This window comes from Phyllobates terribilis, unplaced genomic scaffold (assembly GCF_046119375.1).
Source record: "Phyllobates terribilis strain yellow unplaced genomic scaffold, ASM4611937v1 Scaffold_7__3_contigs__length_470593459, whole genome shotgun sequence".
In the NCBI taxonomy this organism is placed as follows: Eukaryota; Metazoa; Chordata; class Amphibia; order Anura; family Dendrobatidae; genus Phyllobates; species Phyllobates terribilis.
The window spans coordinates 8,956,124-8,983,599 of record NW_027362767.1 but is presented as its reverse complement, the minus strand read 5'-3'; the positions used below and the strand labels follow the sequence as shown (position 1 = coordinate 8,983,599).

At 50.3% G+C, this 27,476-nt stretch overlaps 1 protein-coding gene across 7 annotated transcripts in view; it reads right to left on the bottom strand.

Annotated features, from left to right (window-relative positions):
- The window catches only part of TMEM63C (transmembrane protein 63C), a 228,213-nt gene extending 205,450 nt beyond the window's left edge, over nucleotides 1-22,763 (bottom strand). The window contains exons 1-10 of one of the 7 annotated variants that reach the window (XM_073638117.1): nucleotides 22,469-22,551; nucleotides 20,002-20,054; nucleotides 18,984-19,162; nucleotides 18,816-18,895; nucleotides 18,705-18,737; nucleotides 17,958-18,045; nucleotides 4,914-4,951; nucleotides 1,673-1,815; nucleotides 1,545-1,596; nucleotides 1,363-1,471 (exon numbers count right to left, since the gene is read on the bottom strand). In XM_073638117.1, the coding sequence (XP_073494218.1) occupies nucleotides 1,363-1,471; nucleotides 1,545-1,596; nucleotides 1,673-1,815; nucleotides 4,914-4,951; nucleotides 17,958-18,045; nucleotides 18,705-18,737; nucleotides 18,816-18,895; nucleotides 18,984-19,124 (684 nt within the window). In that variant the 5' untranslated portion in view covers nucleotides 19,125-19,162; nucleotides 20,002-20,054; nucleotides 22,469-22,551. Of the gene's footprint in view, nucleotides 1-1,362; nucleotides 1,472-1,544; nucleotides 1,597-1,672; nucleotides 1,816-4,913; nucleotides 4,952-17,957; nucleotides 18,046-18,649; nucleotides 18,738-18,815; nucleotides 18,896-18,983; nucleotides 19,163-20,001; nucleotides 20,055-21,238; nucleotides 21,258-22,438; nucleotides 22,596-22,633 lie in introns of those variants that run through there. The other 6 variants (XM_073638120.1, XM_073638119.1, XM_073638118.1 and 3 more) reach the window with 6 other exon arrangements.
- Between the last annotated feature and the right edge of the window lie 4,713 nt (nucleotides 22,764-27,476).

Sequence of the window (27,476 nt, the reverse complement as noted above, 5' to 3'; positions counted from 1 at the left end):
GGTTATCACTGCATTACCTCTACACTATATACAGAGCGCCTGTGTATAATGTCACTGGTGATCACTGTATTATCTCTACACTATATACTATGTACAGGGATCCTGGGCATAATGTCACTGGTGATCACTGTATTACCTGTACACAATATACAGAGCTCCTGTGTATGTCACTGGTGATCCCTGTATTACCTGTACACTGACACTATATACAGAGCTCCTGTGTATAATGGCACTGGTGATCACTGTATTACCTGTACACGGACCCTATATACAGAGCTCCTGAGTATAATATCACTGGTGATCCCTGTATTACCTGTACACTATACACTATATACAGAGCTCCTGTGTATAATGTCACTGGTGATCCCTGTATTACCTGTACACTATATACAGAGCTCCTGTGTATAATGTCACTGGTGATCACTGTATTACCTGTACACTATATACACAGCTCCTGTGTATAAGGTCACTGGTGATCCCTGTATTACCTGTACACTATACACTATATACAGAGTTCCTGTGTATAATGTCACTGGTGATCACTGTATTACCTGTATACTGACACTATATACAAAGCTCCTATGTATAATGTCACTGGTGATCCCTGTATTACCTGTACACTATACACTATATACAGAGCTCCTGTGTATGTCACTGGTGATCCCTGTATTACCTGTACACTGACACTATACACAGAGCTCCTGTGTATAATGTCACTGGTGATCACTTTATTACCTGAACACTGACACTATATACAGAGCTCCTGTGTATAATGTCACTGATGATCACTGTATGACCTCTACACTGACACTATATACAGAGCTCCTGTGTATAATGTCACTGGTGATCACTGTATTACCTGTACACTGACATTATATACAGAGCTCCTGTGTATAATGTCAGTGGTGATCACTGTATTACCTGTACACTGACACTATATACAGAGCTCCTGTATATAATGTCACTGGTGATCACTGTATTACCTCTACACTATATACAGAGCTCCTGTGTATAATGTCACTGGTGATCCCTGTATTACCTGTACACTATACACTATATACAGAGCTCCTGTGTATAATGTCGCTGGTGATCACTGTATTACCTCTACACTATATACAGAGCTCCTGTGTATAATGTCACTGGTGATCACTGTATTACCTGTACACTATATACAGGGCTCCTGTGTATAATGTTACTGGTGATCCCTGTATTACCTGTACACTGACACTATATACTGTATACCATGTACAGAGCTCCCGTGTATAATAGCACTTATGGTAATATTAGTATTAGTGTTAGTGTTTTGCGCGGGGGCCAGGTTCTGGGAGGAGAGGGCGGGAGTCGGGCTCCCCTTTCTCTCACCTTATCGTCTTCGCGGTAGTGTAAGGAGGCGCAGTGATGGCGCACACACAGCACAGTCAGCAGAAAGTATAGCAGTGCAAACACGCTGTGCAGCCACAGGAAGCGGTCCCTGAAGGACAGAGAGACGAGCAGTCAGTGGCCGCAGGGTCAGGACCCCCAACCTCCATATATCCAGCACTCACTGTGTGGGGACATTGACGATTGTTGTTCGTCCAAACTGGGCAGGACTGTCGCCTGCAGGAGGAGAGACACCCGGTTATAGTGATGGGATCACACAGGACGAGCATGAGACCAGGAACGGGTAACTCACCCAACAAATTCCCGGAGAAGTTCACTGGTAAGATGATGGAGACGGAGAGAACACAGACGAGGAGCAGCAGTACCAACAGGTGGCGCTGATAGGACAGATACAAGATGGCGTCCAGCCCACATTTGCTCTGGATTTCCTCATCCCTGCAATGATGAGAACAGGTGACCTACCACCCCCATCATCCTCCTCGCTGCGTCACTCGCTACCAACTCCATCATCCTCCTTGCTATGTCACCCCCATTATCCTCCTTGCTGCTTCACCCCCTACCACCCCCATCATCCTCCTCGCTACATCACCCTCTGCTGCACCCATCATCCTCCTCGCTACATCACCCTCTACCGCGCTCATCATCCTCCTCGCTACATCACCCCTACCACCCCCATCATCCTCCTCGCTACATCACTAATACCGCGCCCATCATCCTCCTCGCTACATCACCCTCCTCGCTACATCATCCCCTACCACCCCCATCATCCTCCTCACTACATCACCCCCTATCAACCCCCATCAACCTCCTCACTACATCAACCCCTACCACCCCCATCATCCTCCTCGCTACATCACCCCCTACTACCCCCATCATCCTCCTCACTACATCACCCCCTATCAACCCCCATCAACCTCCTCACTACATCAACCCCTACCACCCCCATCATCCTCCTCACTACATCACCCCCTACCACCCGCATCATCCTCTTCGCTACATCACCCCCTACCACCCCATCATCCTTTTCGCTACATCACCCCCTACTACCCCCATCAACCTCCTCACTACATCAACCCCTACCACCCCTATCATCCTCCTCGCTACATCACCCACTACCACCCCATCATCCTCCTCGCTACATCACCCGCTACCACCCCCATCATCCTCCTCGCTACATCACCCACTACCACCCCCATCATCCTCCTCGCTACTTCACCCCCTACTACCCCCATCATCCTCCTCACTACATCACCCCCTACCACCCGCATCATCCTTTTCGCTACATCACCCCCTACTACCCCCATCAACCTCCTCACTACATCAACCCCTACCACCCCTATCATCCTCCTCGCTACATCACCCACTACCACCCCATCATCCTCCTCGCTACATCACCCGCTACCACCCCCATCATCCTCCTCGCTACATCACCCACTACCACCCCCATCATCCTCCTCGCTACTTCACCCCCTACTACCCCCATTATCCTCCTCGCTACATCACCCCTTACTACCCCCATCATCCTCCTCGCTACATCACCCCCTACTACCCCCATCATCCTCCTCGCTACAACACCCCCTACTACCCCCATCATCCTCCTCGCTACATCACCCCCTACCAACCCCCATCAACCTCCTCACTACATCAACCCCCTACCACCCCCATCATCCTCCTCACTACATCACCCCCTACCAACCCCCATCAACCTCCTCACTACATCAACCCCTACCACCCCCATCATCCTCCTCGCTACATCACCCCCTACCACCCGCATCATCCTCCTCGGTTCATCACCCCCTACCACCCGCATCATCCTCTTCGCTACATCACCCCCTACTACCCCCATCATCCTCCTCGCTACATCACCCCCTACCACCCGCATCATCCTCCTCGGTTCATCACCCCCTACCACCCGCATCATCCTCTTCGCTACATCACCCCCTACTACCCCCATCATCCTCCTCGCTACAACACCCCCTACTACCCCCATCATCCTCCTCGCTACATCACCCCCTACCAACCCCCATCAACCTCCTCACTACATCAACCCCCTACCACCCCCATCATCCTCCTCACTACATCACCCCCTACCAACCCCCATCAACCTCCTCACTACATCAACCCCCTACCACCCCCATCATCCTCCTCACTACATCACCCCCTACCAACCCCCATCAACCTCCTCACTACATCAACCCCTACCACCCCCATCATCCTCCTCGCTACATCACCCCCTACCACCCGCATCATCCTCCTCGGTTCATCACCCCCTACCACCCGCATCATCCTCTTCGCTACATCACCCCCTACTACCCCCATCATCCTCCTCGCTACATCACCCCCTACCACCCGCATCATCCTCCTCGGTTCATCACCCCCTACCACCCGCATCATCCTCTTCGCTACATCACCCCCTACTACCCCCATCATCCTCCTCGCTACAACACCCCCTACTACCCCCATCATCCTCCTCGCTACATCACCCCCTACCACCCCCATCAACCTCCTCACTACATCAACCCCCTACCACCCCCATCATCCTCCTCACTACATCACCCCCTACCAACCCCCATCAACCTCCTCACTACATCAACCCCTACCACCCCCATCATCCTCCTCGCTACATCACCCCCTACCACCCGCATCATCCTCCTCGGTTCATCACCCCCTACCACCCGCATCATCCTCTTCGCTACATCACCCCCTACTACCCCCATCATCCTCCTCGCTACATCACCCCCTACCAACCCCATCAACCTCCTCACTACATCAACCCCTACCAACCCCATCATCCTCCTCACTACATCACCCACTACCACCCCATCATCCTCCTCGCTACATCACCCGCCACCACCCCCATTATCCTCCTCGCTACATCACCCCCTACTACCCCCATCATTCTCCTCGCTACATCACCCCCTACTACCCCCATCAACCTCCTCACTACATCAACCCCTACCACCCCCATCATCCTCCTCGTTACATCACCCACTACCACCCCATCATCCTCCTCGCTACATCACCCGCCACCACCCCCATTATCCTCCTCGCTACATCACCCCCTACTACCCCCATCATTCTCCTCGCTACATCACCCCCTACTACCCCCATCATCCTCCTCGCTACATCACCCCCTACTACCCCCATCATCCTCCTCGCTACATCACCCCCTACTACCCCCATCATCCTCCTCGCTACATCACCCCCTGCCAGCCCCTGATCCGGCGGCTCCTCTACCACATTACTCAAAAACATCCTGAACATTTCATTGGTCCAAACAACACTCATCACATCCCACTGTGCCCCCAATGTATGACCCATCACAGTGCCCCCGGAAACAGTCTGCTGCCCGCTAGACCAATATTACACCACCACCCCAATAACTACTCCACCCCCTCCCCAACAATCACCGCTCCTAGAGAAAGCGCCAAATATGAAAACCCGAAGCTCACAGACATCAGACATCACCGAGCTAAGACCCGTCCATGCACCGGAATCCCCACCCCGGACCCCAAATGAAAAAAAGCCCTTACTTCATCTGATAAATGGAAGTCAGCCAGGAACAGAAGCCCTGAAAGAGAGGAGAGGCGGCAATGAGCCCCAATCAGCCCACACCGATAATGTACAGGAATCACATCATACAGGAATCACCCCACACCGATAATGTACAGGAATCACATCATACAGGAATCCCCCCACACCGATAATGTACAGGAATCACATCATACAGGAATCACCCCACACCGATAATGTACAGGAATCACATCATACAGGAATCACCCCACACCGATAATGTACAGGAATCACATCATACAGGAATCCCCCCACACCGATAATGTACAGGAATCACATCATACAGGAATCAACCCACACCGATAATGTACAGGAATCACATCATACAGGAATCCCCCCACACCGATAATGTACAGGAATCACATCATACAGGAATCAACCCACACCGATAATGTACAGGAATCACATCATACAGGAATCCCCCCACACCGATAATGTACGGGAATCACATCATACAGGAATCAACCCACACCGATAATGTACAGGAATCACATCATACAGGAATCCCCCCACACCGATAATGTACGGGAATCACATCATACAGGAATCACCCCACACACCGATAATGTACAGGAATCACATCATATAGGAATCCCGACACACCGATAATGTACGGGAATCACATCATACAGGAATCCCCCCACACCGATAATGTACGGGAATCACATCATACAGGAATCACCACACACACCGATAATGTACAGGAATCACATCATATAGGAATCCCGACACACCGATAATGTACAGGAATCACATCATACAGGAATCAACCCACACCGATAATGTACGGGAATCACATCATACAGGAATCAACCCACACCGATAATGTACGGGAATCACATCATACAGGAATCAACCCACACCGATAATGTACAGGAATCACATCATACAGGAATCCCGCCACACCGATAATGTATGGGAATCACATCATACAGGAATCACCCCACACACCGATAATGTACAGGAAGCACATCACACCGATAATGTACGAGAAACACCCCACACCGATAATGTACAGGAAGCACATCATATATGAATCACCCCACACCGATAATGTACGGGAATCACATCATATAGGAATCACCCCATACCGATAATGTACGGGAATCACATCATACAGGAATTATCCCACAACGATAATGTATAGGAATCACATCATACAGGAATCACCCCACACCGATAATGTAGAGGAATCACCCCACACCGATAATGTACAGGAATCACATCACCATACAGGAATCATCCTACACCGATAATGTACAGGAATCACATCATACAGGAATCACCCCACACCGATAATGTAAAGGAATCACATCATACAGGAATCACCTCACACCGATAATGTACAGGAATCACATCACCATACAGGAATCATCCCACACCGATAATGTACAGGAATCACATCATACAGGAATCTCTCCACACAGATAATGTACAGGAATCACATCATACAGGAATCTTTCCACGCCGATAATGTACGGGAATCACATCATACAGGAATCTTTCCACGCCGATAATGTACGGGAATCACATCATACAGGAATCCCCCCACACCGATAATGTACGGGAATCACATCATACAGGAATCCCCCCACACCGATAATGTACAGGAATCACATCATACAGGAATCCCCCCACATCGATAATGTACAGGAAGCACATCATACAGGAATCTTTCCACTCCGATAATGTACAGGAAGCACATCATACAGGAATCACCCTACACCGATAATGTACGGGAATCACATCATACAGGAATCACCCCACACCGATAATGTACAGGAAGCACATCATACAGGAATCACCCCACACCGATAATGTACGGGAATCACATCATACAGGAATCATCCCAAACCGATAATGTACGGGAATCACATCATACAGGAATCACCACACACCGATAATGTACGGGAATCACATCATACAGGAATCACCACACACCGATAATGTACAGGAATCACATCATACAGGAATCCCCCCATAACGATAATGTACGGGAATCACATCATACAGGAATCATCCCACACCGATAATGTACGGGAATCACATCATACAGGAATCCCCCCACACCGATAATACACAGGAATCACATCATACAGGAATCACCCCACACCGATAATGTACAGGAATCACATCATATAGGAATCATCCCACACCGATAATGTACAGGAATCACATCATATAGGAATACCCCACACAGATAATATACAGGAATCACATCATATAGGAATCCCCCCACACCGCTAAGGTACCGATAATGTACAGGAAGCACATCACACCGATAATGTACGAGAAACACCCCACACCGATAATGTACAGGAAGCATATCATATATGAATCATCCCACACCGATAATGTATGGGAATCACCCCACACTGATAATGTACAGGAATCACATCATATAGGAATCACCCCACACTGATAATGTACAGGAATCACATCATACAGGAATCTTTCCACGCCGATAATGTACAGGAATCACATCACCATACAGGAATCATCCTACACCGATAATGTACAGGAATCACATCACCATACAGGAATCATCCTACACCGATAATGTACAGGAATCACATCATACAGGAATCACCCCACACCGATAATGTACAGGAATCACATCATACAGGAATCTTTCCACACCGATAATGTACGGGAATCACATCATACAGGAATCCCCCCACACCGATAATGTACGGGAATCACATCATACAGGAATCACCACACACCGATAATGTACGGGAATCACATCATGCAGGAATCCCCCCACACCGATAATGTACGGGAATCACATCATACAGGAATCACCCCACACCGATAATGTACAGGAATCACATCATACAGGAATCTCTCCACACAGATAATGTACAGAAATCACATCATACAGGAATCACCCCACACCGATAATGTAAAGGAATCACATCATAAAGGAATCACCTCACACCGATAATGTACAGGAATCACATCACCATACAGGAATCACCCCACACCGATAATGTACAGGAATCACATCATACAGGAATCTCTCCACACAGATAATGTACAGAAATCACATCATACAGGAATCACCACACACCGATAATGTACGGGAATCACATCATACAGGAATCAGCCCACACCGATAATGTACAGGAATCACATCATACAGGAATCAACCCACACCGATAATGTACGGGAATCACATCATACAGGAATCATCCCACACCGATAATGTACGGGAATCACATCATACAGGAATCACCCCACACAGATAATGAATGGGAATAACATCATACAGGAATCACCCCACACCGATAATACACAGGAATCACATCATACAGGAATCACCCTACACCGATAATGTACAGGAATCACATCATATAGGAATACCCCCACACCTCTAAGGTACCGATAATGTACAGGAAGCACATCACACCGATAATGTACAGGAAGCACATCATACAGGAATCACCCCACACCGATAATGTACAGGAATCACATCATACAGGAATCAACCCACACCGATAATGTACGGGAATCACATCATACAGGAATCAACCCACACCGATAATGTACGGGAATCACATCATACAGGAATCAACCCACACCGATAATGTACGGGAATCACATCATACAGGAATCACCCCACACCGATAATGTACGGGAATCACATCATACAGGAATCACCCCACACAGATAATGAATGGGAATAACATCATACAGGAATCACCCCACACCGATAATACACAGGAATCACATCATACAGGAATCACCCTACACCAATAATGTACAGGAATCACATCATATAGGAATACCCCCACACCTCTAAGGTACCGATAATGTACAGGAAGCACATCACACCGATAATGTACAGGAAGCACATCATACAGGAATCACCCCACACCGATAATGTACAGGAATCACATCATATAGGAATCACCCCACACTGATAATGTATGGGAATCACATCATACAGGAATCACCCCACACCGATAATGTACAGGAAGCACATCATACAGGAATCACCCCACACCGATAATGTACAGGAATCACATCATATAGGAATCACCCCACACCGATAATGTACAGGAATCACATCATATAGGAATCACCCCACACCGATAATGTACAGGAATCACATCATATAGGAATCACCCCACACCGATAACATACAGGAATCACATCATATAGGAATCACCCCACACCGATAATGTATGGGAATCACATCATACAGGAATCACCCCACACCGATAATGTACAGGAAGCACATCATACAGGAATCACCCCACACCGATAATGTATGGGAATCACATCATACAGGAATCACCCCACACCGATAATGTACAGGAATCATCCTACACCGATAATGTACAGGAATCACCCCACACCGATAATGTGCAGGAAGCACGTCATACAGGAATCACCCCACACCGATAATGTATGGGAATCACATCATATAGGAATCACATCATACAGGAATCATCCCACACCGATAATGTACAGGAAGCACACCATACAGGAATCACCCCACACCGATAATGTATGGCAATCACATCATATAGGAATCACACCATACAGGAATCACCCCACACCGATAATGTATGGGAATCACATCATACAGGAATCACCCCACACCGATAATGTATGGGAAACACATCACACAGGAACCATCCCACAAAGATAATGTACAGGAATCACATCATACAGGAATCATGCCACACCGATAATGTACAAGAATCACATCAAACAGGAATCACCCCACACCGATAATGTACAAGAATCACATCAAACAGGAATCATCCCACACCGATAATGTACAGGAATCACATCATATAGGAATCACCCCACACTGATAATGTACGGGAATCACATCATATAGGAATCACCCCACACCGATAATGTATGGGAATCACATCATACAGGAATCACCCCACACCGATAATGTACGGGAATCACATCATATAGGAATCACCCCATACCGATAATGTACGGGAATCACATCATATAGGAATCACCCCACACCGATAATGTACGGGAATCACATCATATAGGAATCACCCCACACCGATAATGTACGGGAATCACATCATACAGGAATCACCCCACACCGATAATGTATGGGAATCACATCATATAGGAATCACCCCACACCGATAATGTATGGGAATCACATCATACAGGAATCACCCCACACCGATAATGTACGGGAATCACATCATATAGGAATCACCCCATACCGATAATGTACGGGAATCACATCATATAGGAATCACCCCACACCGATAATGTACAGGAATCACATCATATAGGAATCACCCCACACTGATAATGTACGGGAATCACATCATATAGGAATCACCCCACACCGATAATGTACGGGAATCACATCATATAGGAATCACCCCACACCGATAATGTACGGGAATCACATCATATAGGAATCACCCCACACCGATAATGTACGGGAATCACATCATATAGGAATCACCCCACACCGATAATGTACGGGAATCACATCATATAGGAATCACCCCACACCGATAATGTACGGGAATCACATCATATAGGAATCACCCCACACCGATAATGTACGGGAATCACATCATACAGGAATCACCCCACACCGATAATGTAGAGGAATCACCCCACTCCGATAATGTACAGGAATCACATCATACAGGAATCACCCCACACCGATAATGTACAGGAATCACATCACCATACAGGAATCATGCCACACCGATAATGTACAGGAATCACATCATATAGGAATCACCCCATACCGATAATGTAGAGGAATCACCCCACTCCGATAATGTACAGGAATCACATCACCATACAGGAATCATCCCACACCGATAATGTACAGGAATCACATCATACAGGAATCACCCCACACCGATAATGTACAGGAATCACATCAAACAGGAATCACCCCACACCGATAATGTACAGGAATCACATCACCATACAGGAATCATCCCACACCGATAATGTACAGGAATCACATCATACAGGAATCTTCCCATATCGATAATGTACAGGAATCACATCATACAGGAATCTCTCCACGCCGATAATGTACAGGCATCACATCATACAGGAATCACCCTACACCGATAATGTACAGGAATCACATCATACAGGAATCATCCTACACCGATAATGTACAGGAATCACATCATACAGGAATCATCCCACACCGATAATGTACAGGAATCACATCATACAGGAATCTTTCCCCGCCGATAATGTACAGGAAGCACATCACACCGATAATGTACGAGAAACACCCCACACCGATAATGTATGGGAATCACATCATATAGGAATCACATCATACAGGAATCCCCCCATACCGATAATGTACGGGAATCACATCATACAGGAATCACCCCACACCGATAATGTATGGGAATAACATCATACAGGAATCACCCCACACCGATAATGTATGGGAATCACATCATATAGGAATCACATCATACAGGAATCCCCCCATACCGATAATGTACAGGAATCACATCATACAGGAATCCCCCCATACCGATAATGTACGGCAATCACATCATACAGGACATCCCACACCGATAATGTACGAGAAACACCCCACACCGATAATGTACAGGAAGCACATCATACAAGAATCACCCTACACAGATAATGTACAGGAATCATATCATACCGATAATGTACGGGAATTACATCATACAGGAATCACCCCACACCAATAATGTACAGGAATCACATCATACAGGAATCATCCCACACCGATAATGTACAGGAATCACATCATACAGGAATCATCCCACACCGATAATGTACAGGAATCACATCATACAGGAATCAACCCACACCGATAATGTATGGGAATCATATCATACAGGAATCACCCCACACAGGTAATGTACAGGACTCACAACATACAGGAATCACCCCACACAGGTAATGTACAGGACTCACAACATACAGGAATCACCCCACACCGATAATGTACAGGAATCACATCACATAATAATCACCCCACACCAATAATGTAGGGGAATCACGTCAAACTGGAATCACCTCACAAGGATAATTTGTGAGAATCACATAATAAATGAATCACCCCACAGTGATAAATTATGGGATTCACACCATACTGGAATCACCCCACATAGATAATGGGCGGAAATTACATCATACAGGAGTTACACTGCAAACAAGAAAAGAGACATGCTAAATAGCAGTGATCACCATAAAAAAATTCCAAATGTTATTTTGTAAATGCACAAAATGCTACATACAGATTGAAATCACTTACAAGCCAAATCTGCCCACCGTGGGTAGATGCCCAACCTATAACTCCATCCCACTAGAATTCTAATAGTCACAAACAAAATAAATTATGCCACACGGTTTCTAACGATCAGCACCACAAAGGACGGTCGATGAACCACTGCTTGTCCAAAATAAGACTGTGTGCAGACTGACTACTATTGATCGTGAACAGATGACAATGCTACATAATGAGAAGTCCACAGTGCAAAGGAAATATTAAATACACCAAAATATCAGAAAAACAAAAAAAGGGTCCTGAACCTAAGGCAGTGGTTGCAGCCTCAATAGATGTGAAAGCCCATAAAAACCTCTATGCGTTCGAACGTAGCACCTGCGTGCACTAATACATACATGAGTGCATTTGAGGAGCAATTTCTGTACATTAATGCCCTTTTCCAGCAACACACCACCGGCTACTACAGATATATCGATGATATTTCCAGCATTTGGCAGGGTAGTGTGGACTCACTCAACAAGTTTCACAACTATCTCAATTCCATTAGATCAGAGCTACAATTCACTTTGAATTTTGACAGTAAACAAATCTCATTCCTAGATACTACGGTAATGAAAACCCCGGACAGGACACTTTCCACTGACATCTTCTCTAAACCCACCGCCCGTAATAGCCTATTACATGACTCTAACTGTCATCCCAGGTCTACTAAAAACAGTCTCCAAACGGTCTCTCGAATTGTCACAGACACGGACCTTTTACACACTCGCCTGTCTGAGATGTCACTCAAGTTCAAGGAAAGAAACTATCCCACCAGACTACTAGAACAGGAAGAAGAGAGAATACAGACACCTCCTCCCCCTCTACCTATCAACAGAACGGAGAGAATTCCATAGTACATGTACACCGTCCTTTAATGCCTAAAATACATACCATTATCTAGAGACATTGGCCCCTCCTCGCCAGGGCATATCCCAATATTAAGTCCTTTTCAGCTCCAGCCCTCATGTGCTCCAGAAGAGCCCCAAGAATCAGGGACAGACTAGTAAAAGCGGACATCGGAGGTCCACTACCAACCACAACTCAGCGCTTCCTTGGCCCACGCAAATATGGCACATTTCCATGTTTGAGCTGAGCAGCTTGCTCCAACATAATCAAGTCTGACCGCACCACACACGCGAGAACGGGGAAACGTACCCTATCAGAGACTACTACACATGTGACTAACTTTGGGGTTATATGTTATCAAATGCCCCTGCGGACTGTTGTATGTAGGGAAACAACACAACACGTTAGAGATCGTATCGCCAGCCACAAATCTACCATCCGGTGCAGCAAAACATGGCTACCCTTACCCGACCACTTCACCCAAGCCAGACACTCCGTTACCCAGTTCCGGTTCCAATCAGTGAACAGGTGCACAGACCAAGGAGCGGTGGCAACCATATCCAACTGCTAAAACACAGACAGGCCTTTTGGATTCATACTTTGCAAACCCTAGCCCCGAAAGACCTGAACAGAGAAACTGATTGGTTAACCTAAATTTATCTTTGACCTGCACCCAACCACCAGGTGAGCTATTCAGTCTATTTTATTACCCCTTCCATAGTATGGATCTCCCCCAGCCACTTTAATACGTGTTCCTCTTGGCTCGATTTGTTTTACCTCCCCACCCATAGATAACTAGTTATGCCGTCCACCAGCTCCATTCTAACAGGTAGCCTAATGTTATTCTTTACAGCTCCTCTCCTGTCCCCATACCCTTCGCACATTCCTACACATTAGTTATGTTACCCTTCAGCTCCTCTCCTCTATAGGGCCAAATTCAGGACCCTACAGCCGCTCCCCTTCCACAAGTTCCCTCCACACTTCTCTTCCTATTCTCCCATATACAGGGCCTAGTACGATACCCCACAGACACTCTCCACTTGCAGGTTCCTCTCATGCTTATCTCCTTATCCTTCGGTCCAATCTCACATATAATCAGCCTTATTCTCACCTATAATCAGCCTTATTGTCTCGTGTCACCTTAAGGCCGCAAACGATTATCTGCAGCTTTTATTAATCTACATGCTTAACAATACCGCAGATACCCTGTTCCCTAAAGTTTCCATGGTTTACCATATCCCACACTTATAATCCACCTCCATACATTATATTTAACTTGCTCCCGCAGCGGCCTATTAGCGCTATATATCATATCATCCCGCACTGTCTGACTGGCGCAAGGTGATTGCGCATGTGCACTAAATTGGGAAGCGTCCCAGCTTCCATAGTTACAGCCACACTCATACAAGCGCCCATCTAACCCCGGCTACGATGACGCACTTCCGGTCCGGTGGTACAAGCCGGGTTCATAAACCATGTGCCCACACGTGGACAAGAGTAACAGGGCACGGGATCACCCTGACGCCATGATCTTAAGGCACCTGGCCAGCCCTGCTCCCCCTCTTACTGCCTCCAGCAGTAATCCCCCCCTTCCCACATGGATTCCAGACGTTACCGCATATTCCCATTGTCTCCTCCACAGCAACCTTCAGCTCCCCTGATCTACACTTAAGACCAGGTAGCTTGTAAGGTGTTAGTGGCACGCTCAGCTCTCAGGCCATGCATCCACATGAACCTCTCACCTTTACCTTGCAGTCCTTTACCTTGCAGTCCTTTACCTTGCAGTCCTTTACCTTGCAGCCCTTTACCTTGCAGCCCTTTACCTTGCAGCCCTTTACCTTGCAGCCCTTTACCTTGCAGCCCTTTACCTTGCAGCCCTTTACCTTGCAGCCCTTTACCTTGCAGTCCTTTACACAATGTCTCACCTTTGGACAAGATTCCATTGAATCCTTCTTTCTACGCTACAAACAAGTAAGATTTAGCTCTCATTTTCACAGTTGTGCCTGTTATACTTTCTCGTATCCTTACACTTAGTTGTTTGACTAGCTCATTGTGACATTAGACCACCCTCCTGGTGGTAGTCCATCGTATATTTCATAGCATTATATATATATATATATATATATATATATATATATATTGTAAATAATTTGTTGTATATAATTATGTTTTTTTGTTGTATTCTGATTTGTATTTATACCATTATACAGCACACTATCTAATGTATATACTATTACTGTCGTTTTATGGATCACTTGTTATTACATATTTTGGGACTTTATTCTTCCATTATTCTATTGTACCATGAATTCTCTCACAAGCTCATATGTCGTCTTTTCCTTACACTGACCCTTTGAAAAAGACCCACAAGGGGCGAAACGTTGTGTTTAAATCTGGTCAAATTCAAGCACAGTATTGTTTTTTGCATCTTTGAATTTTGCTTGTCACAGAGAATAAACTGTTCATCACCCAGTCCCAGAGTGTGCGGTGAATCTCTATTTTATTGATCGGTGGGTACCATACCCCATTCCACCAGCACCTCGCCCACTGATTGTGTGCACGCCAATCCTTATATATACCGGCCCACAAAAACAGCGCTAATACAAAAATGTAGCCAATACAGTCACCTGTGTCACAATGTCCCTATGGAGCCAGCTGTGCGATAGCAGCTGAGCAGCCGGTCCATGCACATAACACCTGCACCAGTGGTGTGCAGATATGAAAAAATATAAGGGAAAGCGGGGGATGGAGCGGTCGGGCATCAATAGCCCTACGCGTGTCGCCACCAAGTGGCTTCTTCAGGGGCCTGTGTAAAAGGTTTATTTATTAGCGCTGTTTTTATGGGCCTTCACATGTATTGAGGCTGCAACCACTGCCTTAGGTTCAGGACCCTTTTTTTGTTTTTCTGATATTTTGGTGTATTTAATATTTCCTTTGCACTGTGGACTTCTCATTATGTAGCATTGTCATCTGTTCACGATCAATAGTAGTCAGTCTGCACACAGTCTTATTTTGGACAAGCAGTGGTTCATCGACCGTCCTTTGTGGTGCTGATCGTTAGAAACCGTGTGGCATAATTTATTTTGTTTGTGACTATTAGAATTCTAGTGGGATGGAGTTATAGGTTGGGCATCTACCCACGGTGGGCAGATTTGGCTTGTAAGTGATTTCAATCTGTATGTAGCATTTTGTGCATTTACAAAATAACATTTGGATTTTCTATGGTGATCACTGCTAGTTAGCATGTCTCTTTTCTTGTTTGCAATTCAGTCCCTTTTGACATGCTGGAGGTAGATCCCATGTTCTTGATGGTGCCCTCCCCATGTTTGTTGTGTTTATCATACAGGAATTACCCCACATCAATAATATACAGGAATCACATCATGCAGGAATCCCCCCACACAGATAACATACAGGAATCCCCCCACACAGATAACATACACGAATCACATCATATAGGAATCCCCCCACACAGATAACATACAGGAATCCCCCCACACCGATAATGTACAGGAATTACCCCACATCAATAATATACAGGAATCACATCATGCAGGAATCACCCCACACAGATAGTGTACGGGAATCACATCATACAGGAATTTCCCCCACACCGATAACATACAGGAATCACATCATCCAGGAATTTCCCCCACACCGATAACATACAGGAATCACATCATACAGGAATTTCCCCCACACCGATAACATACAGGAATCACATCATCCAGGAATCCCCCCACATAGATAATGTACAGGAATCACATCATACAGGAATCTCCACACCAATAATGTACAGGAATCACATCATACAGGAATCACCTATATCTATAATATACAGGAATCACTTCATACAGGAATTCCCCCACATCAATAATGTACAGGAATCACCTCACACACCGATAATATACAGGAATCACATCATACAGGAATCACCCCACACTGATAATATTCAGGAATCACATCATACAGGAATCACCCCACACCGATAATGTACAGGAATCACCCCACACTGATAATATACAGGAATCACATCATATAGGAATCCCCCCACCCCGATAACATACAGGAATCACATCACACAGATAATGTACAGGAATCACATCATACAGGAATCTCTCCACACCAATAATGTACAGGAATCACATCATACAGGAATCACCCCACACACCGATATTATACAGGAATCACATCATACAGGAATCACCCCACACACCGATATTATACAGGAATCACATCATACAGGAATCACCCCACACACCGATATTATACAGGAATCACATCATATAGGAATCCCTCCATACCAATAATGTACAGGAATCACCCCACACCGATAATATACAGGAATCACATCATACAGGAATTCCCCCACACTAATAATGTACAGGAATCACCCCACACCGATAATATACAGGAATCACTTCATACAGGAATTCCCCCACACCAATAATGTACAGGAATTCCCCCACACCAATAATGTACAGGAATCACCCCACACCGATAATATACAGGAATCACTTCATACAGGAATTCCCCCACATCAATAATGTACAGGAATCACCTCACACACCGATAATATACAGGAATCACATCATATAGGAATCCCTCCACATCGATATTATACAGGAATCACATCATATAGGAATCACCCCACACTGATCAAGTACATGAATCACCCCACACCGATGATATACAGGAATCACCCCACACCGATAATATACAGGAATCACCCCACACTGATAATGTACATGAATCACATCATACAGGAATCACCCCACACTGATAATATGCGGCTATTCTATGTGTAGATTTGCACTTTGCTGTTAGGTAACCAATTTAGGGGAGTCTGATCCCGTTCTCTCACCAAATCTTTACTGTTCAGGTCTGAAGGGCTCGTCTCACAGGGTGACTTCTCCTTGTCACTCGGCTCTCCATAGAAAAGAGAGGTCAGGCTGAAAAATGGAGACAGACAAAATAAGGAGGCATTAAGTCACAGAACCGCCACCAGCAAGTCCCCTCTCTGAGCCGCCACTACCACGGATCTGCTCCAAGTCTACACCATCACCACCATGCCCCCACTCCGTGCCGCCAGTTTCACAACCACCATGGCCCTGCTCCAGACCACCACCACGCCTATGCTTCGAGCCACCACTATCATGGCCCTGCTCTAAGCAGTGATTAGTACAGCCTGCTCCCAGCCACCACCACCACAGCTCTGCTGAGAGCCACCACCATGGCTCTGCCGTGAGCCACCACCACGGCTCTGCTGAGAGCCACCACCACAGCTCTGCTGAGAGCCACCACCACAGCTCTGCTGAGAGCCACCACCATGGCTCTGCCGTGAGCCACCACCACGGCTCTGCTGAGAGCCACCACCACAGCTCTGGGCAGTCATCACAATAGAAGCTGAGATAAAGTGCATGCATCCTCATGATAACCCTGGTGCCACGTGTGAGGCGTCCATCCTCAGCACTGATGTGTTATCATTGCTCTCCACTGAATACAGACGAGGGGCCGGAGTCTACGTGGCGCGCTCATGAGGAGGTGCGGACTCACACGTGGTACATGCAGGAAGAGCCCCACCACCAGCCCTGACTATAGTGACCATTACTCATATGTTGTCCATCTGCGTCGCATGGCCGGGCTGCGGAGAAAGTGCAGAGGTGAGTGAGTGCACAACATGGGGAGGTCAGTCACCGAACGGCGCACACCACCATCTCACCTGTCATTGTCTATGAGCAGCGCTAGTCGTCCGTAGTCCCACGCCGCCTTCCTCAGACACGAGAAGACGAGAAGCAGCAGCTGGAATCAGAGATGAGAACGATCAGCTTCTCCCAGTGTCCGGCCCCAGGGCCATGTGCCCTCACATATAGCCCCGGACCAGCCTTACCAGCCACACCAGGAAGTTGATAGCCAGGACGGTTGGAACACCCCCGAATGGCAGTCCTTGCAGGACCGAACTATGTGAACGGGCGCTGTAACATTGATCGGTCACATTAGCCTGGGGGTCCTCAGGCATGAGGGGCTCCATGGAGGAGGAGGACTCCAGCACGATGTCCAGATCATAACCTGAAGAGACAAGAAATGATCAGGCCGGCTCTCTGGACTCAAGACGATGATAGAACGCGGGGTCATGATAGCCCCCCACAGCCAATGGTGCACAGTGGGCACGGACTGACACTTCCTCCTGCGATGACGAGGGTGGATGTTGGTTTGTAGAGACGTTTTGGTGGAAGTGAAGTACATGGGACAGGGATGAAGGCCGAACTCCAATGTCACTGATGTGTGGGGCGTCTCCACCAACCTCCAACCTTACTGATGTGGGGGGTGTCTCCACCGGCCTCCAACCTTACTGATGTGGGGGGTCTCCACCGACCTCCAACATTACTGATGTAGAGGGGGGGGGGGGGTGTCTTCACCGACCTTCAACCTTACTGATGTGGGGGAGGGGGTCTCCACCGACCTCCAAACTTACTGATGTGGGGGGGTCTCCACCGACCTCCAACATTACTGATGTGAGGGAGGGTCTCCGCAAATCTCCAACCTTACTGATGTGGTGGGGTCTCCAAGGCTCCCCAACCTTACTGATGTGGGGGGGTCTCCAACGCCCTCCAACCTTACTGATGTAGGGGTGTCTCCACCGACCTCTAACCTTACTGATGTGGGGGGGGGGGTCTCCACCGACCTCCAACCTTACTGATGTAGGGGTGTCTCCACCGACCTCCAACCTTACTGATGTAGGGGTGTCTCCACCAACCTCTAACCTTGCTGATGTGGGGGGGGGGGGGGTTTCCACCGACCTCCAACCTTACTGAAGTGGGGGGGGGGGGGGGAGGGTCTCCACCGACCTCTAACCTTACTGAATGACTGGCTTCCTACATCCCTGCTGATGAGGAGTTGGTTGGTACCTGGTTGGGATCTGCTGGGGATCTCTTGACCTTTGACCTCCAACTGCAAAAATCTGCTTAAGAAGAATGAACATTTACTCTCCAACCCCCATTAATCCTCCCATTCATCATCCTTGCTTTTACTTGCTATGTGGCCCCTACACCATGTGGCCCCTCTGTGGCCCGGCGCACACCCTGTGGCCCCTGTGTGACCGGCACACACCCTGTGGCCCCTGTGTGACCGGCACACACCCTGTGGCCCCTGTGTGACCGGCACACACCCTGTGGCCCCTGTGTGACCGGCACACACCCTGTGGCCCCTCTGTTCCCATCGCACACCCTGTGGCCCCTCTGTTCCCATCGCACACCCTGTGGCCCCTCTGTTCCCATCGCACACCCTGTGGCCCCTCTGTTCCCATCGCACACCCTGTGGCCCCTCTGTTCCCATCGCACACCCTGTGGCTCCTGCTCTTACACCCTGTGGCCCCTCTGTAACAGTCACACACCCTGTGGCCCCTCTGTAATAGTCAAACACCCTGTGGCCCCTCTGTAACAGTCACACACCCTGTGGCTCCTGCTCTTACACCTTGTGGCCCTTCAGTTCCCGGTGCACACCCTGTGGCTCCTGCTCTTACACCCTGTGGCCCCTCTGTTCCCGGTGCACACCCTGTGGCCCCTCTGCTCCCGCTCTCACGTGCTGTGGCCCCTCTGCTCCCGCTCTCACGTGCTGTGGCCCCTCTGCTCCTGCACCCTGTGGCCCCTCTGCTCCCGCTCTCACACCCTGTGGCCCCTCTGGTCCTGCTCTCACACGCTGTGGCCCCTCTGGTCCCGCTCTCACACCCTGTGGCCCCTCTGGTCCCGCTCTTACACCCTGTGGCCCCTCTGCTCCTGCTCTCACACCCTGTGGCCCCTCTGCTCCTGCTCTCACACCCTGTGGCCCCTCTGCTCCTGCTCTCACACCCTGTGGCCACTCTGCTCCCGCTCTCACACCCTGTGGCCCCTCTGCTCCCGCTCTTACACGCTGTGGCCCCTCTGCTCCCGCTCTCATACGCTGTGGCCCCTCTGCTCCTGCTCTCACACCCTGTGGCCCCTCTGCTCCTGCTCTCACACCCTGTGGCCCCTCTGCTCCCGCTCTCACACCCTGTGGCCCCTCTGCTCCCGCTCTCACACCCTGTGGCCCCTCTGCTCCCGCTCTCATACGCTGTGGCCCCTCTGCTCCCGCTCTCACACCCTGTGGCCCCTCTGCTCCCGCTCTCACACGCTGTGGCCCCTCTGCTCCCGCTCTCACACGCTGTGGCCCCTCTGCTCCCGCTCTCACACGCTGTGGCCCCTCTGCTCCCGCTCTCATACGCTGTGGCCCCTCTGCTCCCGCTCTCACACCCTGTGGCCCCTCTGCTCCAGCTCTCACACGCTGTGGCCCCTCTGCTCCTGCTCTCACACGCTGTGGCCTCTCTGCTCCCGCTCTCACACGCTGTGGCCCCTCTGCTCCCGCTCTCACACGCTGTGGCCCCTCTGCTCCCGCTCTCACACCCTGTGGCCCCTCTGCTCCCGCTCTCACACCCTGTGGCCCCTCTGCTCCTGCTCTCACACCCTGTGGCCCCTCTGCTCCCGCTCTCACACCCTGTGGCCCCTCTGCTCCCGCTCTCATACGCTGTGGCCCCTCTGCTCCCGCTCTCACACGCTGTGGCCCCTCTGCTCCCGCTCTCACACGCTGTGGCCCCTCTGCTCCCGCTCTCACACGCTGTGGCCCCTCTGCTCCCGCTCTCACACCCTGTGGCCCCTCTGCTCCAGCTCTCACACGCTGTGGCCCCTCTGCTCCCGCTCTCACACGCTGTGGCCCCTCTGCTCCCGCTCTCACACCCTGTGGCCCCTCTGCTCCCGCTCTCACACCCTGTGGCCCCTCTGCTCCCGCTCTCATACGCTGTGGCCCCTCTGCTCCCGCTCTCACACCCTGTGGCCCCTCTGCTCCCGCTCTCACACCCTGTGGCCCCTCTGCTCCCGCTCTCATACGCTGTGGCCCCTCTGCTCCCGCTCTCACACCCTGTGGCCCCTCTGCTCCCGCTCTCACACGCTGTGGCCCCTCTGCTCCCGCTCTCACACCCTGTGGCCCCTCTGCTCCCGCTCTCACACGCTGTGGCCCCTCTGCTCCCGCTCTCACACGCTGTGGCCCCTCTGCTCCCGCTCTCACACGCTGTGGCCCCTCTGCTCCCGCTCTCACACGCTGTGGCCCCTCTGCTCCTGCTCTCACACCCTGTGGCCCCTCTGCTCCCGCTCTCACACCCTGTGGCCCCTCTGCTCCCGCTCTCACACGCTGTGGCCCCTCTGCTCCCGCTCTCACACCCTGTGGCCCCTCTGCTCCCGCTCTCACACCCTGTGGCCCCTCTGCTCCCGCTCTTACACGCTGTGGCCCCTCTGCTCCCGCTCTCACACGCTGTGGCCCCTCTGCTCCCGCTCTCACACCCTGTGGCCCCTCTGCTCCCGCTCTCACACGCTGTGGGGCCCCGGTTCTTGCAGTCCGCCGGGCTAGGGCGCTCGTACTCCAGACATTACGGCAGGTGCAGCCGCTACGATGTATCACAGGCGGAACAAGACACAAAGCATCCGCCCGAAAAACAAACATCTGCCGCCCGCTCCGGAGAGGACGCCCCCTCACCTGCACACCCGCAGCATCCGACGGCGACCCCCAGCGATCCCGGCGCCGCCTCCTGACATCAGCAACGGGCTGCGGAGCGGGAGGGGCTCCATGGCCTCCCGGCTGTCACCTATATACGGGGGCTCCATGGCCTCCCGGCTGTCACCTATATACGGGGGCTCCATGGCCTCCCGGCTGTCACCTATATACGGGGGCTCCATGGCCTCCCGGCTGTCACCTATATACGGGGGCTCCATGGCCTCCCGGCTGTCACCTATATACGGGGGCTCCATGGCCTCCCGGCTGTCACCTATATACGGGGGCTCCATGGCCTCCCGGCTGTCACCTATATACGGGGGCTCCATGGCCTCCCGGCTGTCACCTATATACGGGGGCTCCATGGCCTCCCGGCTGTCACCTATATACCGTGGCTCCATGGCCTCCCGGCTGTCACCTATATACCGTGGCTCCATGGCTTCCCGGCTGTCACCTATATACGAGGGCTCCATGGCCTCCCGGCTGTCACCTATATACGGGGGGCTCAATGGCCTCCCGGCTGTCACCTATATACGGGGGCTCAATGGCCTCCCGGCTGTCACCTATATACGGGAGCTCCATGGCCTCCCGGCTGTCACCTATATACGGGAGCTCCATGGCCTCCCGGCTGTCACCTATATACGGGGGCTCAATGGCCTCCCGGCTGTCACCTATATACGGGAGCTCCATGGCCTCCCGGCTGTCACCTATATACGGGGGCTCCATGGCCTCCCGGCTGTCACCTATATACGGGGGCTCCATGGCCTCCCGGCTGTCAACCATATACAGGGGCTCCTTGTCCTCCCGGCTGTCACTTATATACAGGGGCTCCATGGCCTCCCGGCAGTCACCTATATACAGGGGCTCCATGTCCTCCTGGCTGTCACTTATATACAGGGGCTCCGTGTCCTCCCGGCTGTCACTTATATACAGGGGCTCCATGGCCTCCCGGCTGTCACCTATATACAGGGGCTCCGTGTCCTCCCGGCTGTCACTTATATACAGGGGCTCCATGGCCTCCCGGCAGTCACCTATATACAGGGGCTCCATGTCCTCCTGGCTGTCACTTATATACAGGGGCTCCGTGTCCTCCCGGCTGTCACTTATATACAGGGGCTCCATGGCCTCCCGGCAGTCACCTATATACAGGGGCTCCGTGTCCTCCCGGCTGTCACTTATATACAGGGGCTCCGTGTCCTCCCGGCTGTCACTTATATACAGGGGCTCCATGGCCTCCCGGCAGTCACCTATATACAGGGGCTCCGTGTCCTCCTGGCTGTCACTTATATACAGGGGCTCCATGGCCTCCCGGCTGTCACCTATATACAGGGGCTCCGTGTCCTCCCGGCTGTCACTTATATACAGGGGCTCCATGGCCTCCCGGCAGTCACCTATATACAGGGGCTCCATGTCCTCCTGGCTGTCACTTATATACAGGGGCTCCGTGTCCTCCCGGCTGTCACTTATATACAGGGGCTCCATGGCCTCCCGGCAGTCACCTATATACAGGGGCTCCGTGTCCTCCTGGCTGTCACTTATATACAGGGGCTCCGTGTCCTCCCGGCTGTCACTTATATACAGGGGCTCCATGGCCTCCCGGCAGTCACCTATATACAGGGGCTCCGTGTCCTCCTGGCTGTCACTTATATACAGGGGCTCCATGGCATCCTTGCTGTCATCTATATACGGGGGCTTCATGTACTCCCGACTTTCACCTATATACGGGGGCTCCTCTGCCTCCGACTGTAACTTATATACAGGGGCTCTGTGTCCTGGCTGTCACCTATATACAGAGTGTGAAGTTGCCACCAATATGTGAAGACCCGGGATCTCCCGTGTGCGTAACACTACTCAGAGAACCACAGGGTGAGGGTAAAACTGGCAATACTTTAATGAACCACAAATAGACAATAAACACATAGAACAGTCCCAGCAACTACCCAAGATGGTGTCAGTTAGAGTCCTCACCCTTCCGCTGGACCACCGGAAATAGAGTAGCTGTGATTTCGGGGTTTCCAGGGCCAACTACCCCCACCAGTGACACCCCACTTTTGCGGGCCCCCAAAGAGAGAAGGTAACAACAAGCTTAGGAAACTAGCCGTGACCAGTGAGGTCTGGGGCCAGGTGACCTGATTGTCCCAACTTGGATTCTTCAAGATGTCTCTGAGGGTTCAGCAATGGTCAATAGAGCCAATCTGTATTCCTCCAGCTGGGGCCAAAATCCCCTAAGCTGACATGCTGTAGAATAACCCGGAATTGAGGCAGAGACCCCTTTTTATATAATTCGCAGGTCACGGTGCAGAGATGAAGGTGGAAGGAGCTCATGACTCATTGTTTGAGCATTTAATCAACTTGTATAGTATTATCACAGTATTGCTCCATGTCTCTATCTTGCAAGATTTGCAGTCAATAAGTTGCAGTACATCTCAACTCAAGTGTCAACATTCAGGATTATTCAAACAATAGTCTGTGTTAATCAACCAAAGAAGAATACCAATGCAAAAGTCAACATGAAGATAAAAGCATATAGCTCCTGGCTTACTAAATTTGTCTGGCATAATTAAGAAGAAAAGCTGTGTAGTAACACAGGGGCTCAGTGGACTCCGAGCTGTCACTTATACTCAGGGGCTCAGTGGACTCCCAGCTGTCACTTATACTCAGAGGCTCAGTGGTCTCCCAGCTGTCACTTATACTCAGGGGCTCAGTGGTCTCCCAGCTGTCACTTATACTCAGAGGCTCAGTGGTCTCCCAGCTGTCACTTATACTCAGGGGCTCAGTGGTCTCCCAGCTGTCACTTATACTCAGGGGCTCAGTGGTCTCCCAGCTGTCACTTATACTCAGGGGCTCAGTGGTCTCCCAGCTGTCACTTATACTCAGGGGCTCAGTGGTCTCCCAGCTGTCACTTATACTCAGAGGCTCAGTGGTCTCCCAGCTGTCACTTATACTCAGAGGCTCAGTGGTCTCCCAGCTGTCACTTATACTCAGGGGCTCAGTGGTCTCCCAGCTGTCACTTATACTCAGGGGCTCAGTGGTCTCCCAGCTGTCACTTATACTCAGAGGCTCAGTGGTCTCCCAGCTGTCACTTATACTCAGGGGCTCAGTGGTCTCCCAGCTGTCACTTATACTCAGAGGCTCAGTGGTCTCCCAGCTGTCACTTATACTCAGAGGCTCAGTGGTCTCCCAGCTGTCACTTATACTCAGGGGCTCAGTGGTCTCCCAGCTGTCACTTATACTCAGGGGCTCAGTGGTCTCCCAGCTGTCACTTATACTCAGAGGCTCAGTGGTCTCCCAGCTGTCACTTATACTCAGGGGCTCAGAGGTCTCCCAGCTGTCACTTATACTCAGAGGCTCAGTGGTCTCCCAGCTGTCACTTATACTCAGGGGCTCAGAGGTCTCCCAGCTGTCACTTATACTCAGAGGCTCAGTGGTCTCCCAGCTGTCACTTATACTCAGGGGCTCAGAGGTCTCCCAGCTGTCACTTATACTCAGAGGCTCAGTGGTCTCCCAGCTGTCACTTATACTCAGAGGCTCAGTGGTCTCCCAGCTGTCACTTATACTCAGGGCTCAGTGGTCTCCCAGCTGTCACTTATACTCAGGGGCTCAGTGGTCTCCCAGCTGTCACTTATACTCAGAGGCTCAGTGGTCTCCCAGCTGTCACTTATACTCAGAGGCTCAGTGGACTCCCAGCTGTCACTTATACTCAGGGGCTCAGTGGTCTCCCAGCTGTCACTTATACTCAGAGGCTCAGTGGTCTCCCAGCTGTCACTTATACTCAGGGGCTCAGTGGTCTCCCAGCTGTCACTTATACTCAGGGCTCAGTGGTCTCCCAGCTGTCACTTATACTCAGGGGCTCAGTGGTCTCCCAGCTGTCACTTATACTCAGAGGCTCAGTGGTCTCCCAGCTGTCACTTATACTCAGGGGCTCAGTGGTCTCCCAGCTGTCACTTATACTCAGGGCTCAGTGGTCTCCCAGCTGTCACTTATACTCAGGGGCTCAGTGGTCTCCCAGCTGTCACTTATACTCAGAGGCTCAGTGGTCTCCCAGCTGTCACTTATACTCAGGGGCTCAGTGGTCTCCCAGCTGTCACTTATACTCAGAGGCTCAGTGGTCTCCCAGCTGTCACTTATACTCAGGGGCTCAGTGGTCTCCCAGCTGTCACTTATACTCAGAGGCTCAGTGGTCTCCCAGCTGTCACTTATACTCAGGGGCTCAGTGGTCTCCCAGCTGTCACTTATACTCAGAGGCTCAGTGGTCTCCCAGCTGTCACTTATACTGAGGGGCTCAGTGGTCTCCCAGCTGTCACTTATACTCAGAAGCTCAGTGGTCTCCCAGCTGTCACTTATACTCAGGGGCTCAGTGGTCTCCCAGCTGTCACTTATACTCAGGGGCTCAGTGGTCTCCCAGCTGTCACTTATACTCAGAAGCTCAGTGGTCTCCCAGCTGTCACTTATACTCAGAGGCTCAGTGGTCTCCCAGCTGTCACTTATACTCAGGGGCTCAGTGGTCTCCCAGCTGTCACTTATACTCAGAGGCTCAGTGGTCTCCCAGCTGTCACTTATACTCAGGGGCTCAGTGGTCTCCCAGCTGTCACTTATACTCAGAGGCTCAGTGGTCTCCCAGCTGTCACTTATACTCAGGGGCTCAGTGGTCTCCCAGCTGTCACTTATACTCAGAGGCTCAGTGGTCTCCCAGCTGTCACTTATACTCAGGGGCTCAGTGGTCTCCCAGCTGTCACTTATACTCAGAGGCTCAGTGGTCTCCCAGCTGTCACTTATACTCAGGGGCTCAGTGGTCTCCCAGCTGTCACTTATACTCAGAGGCTCAGTG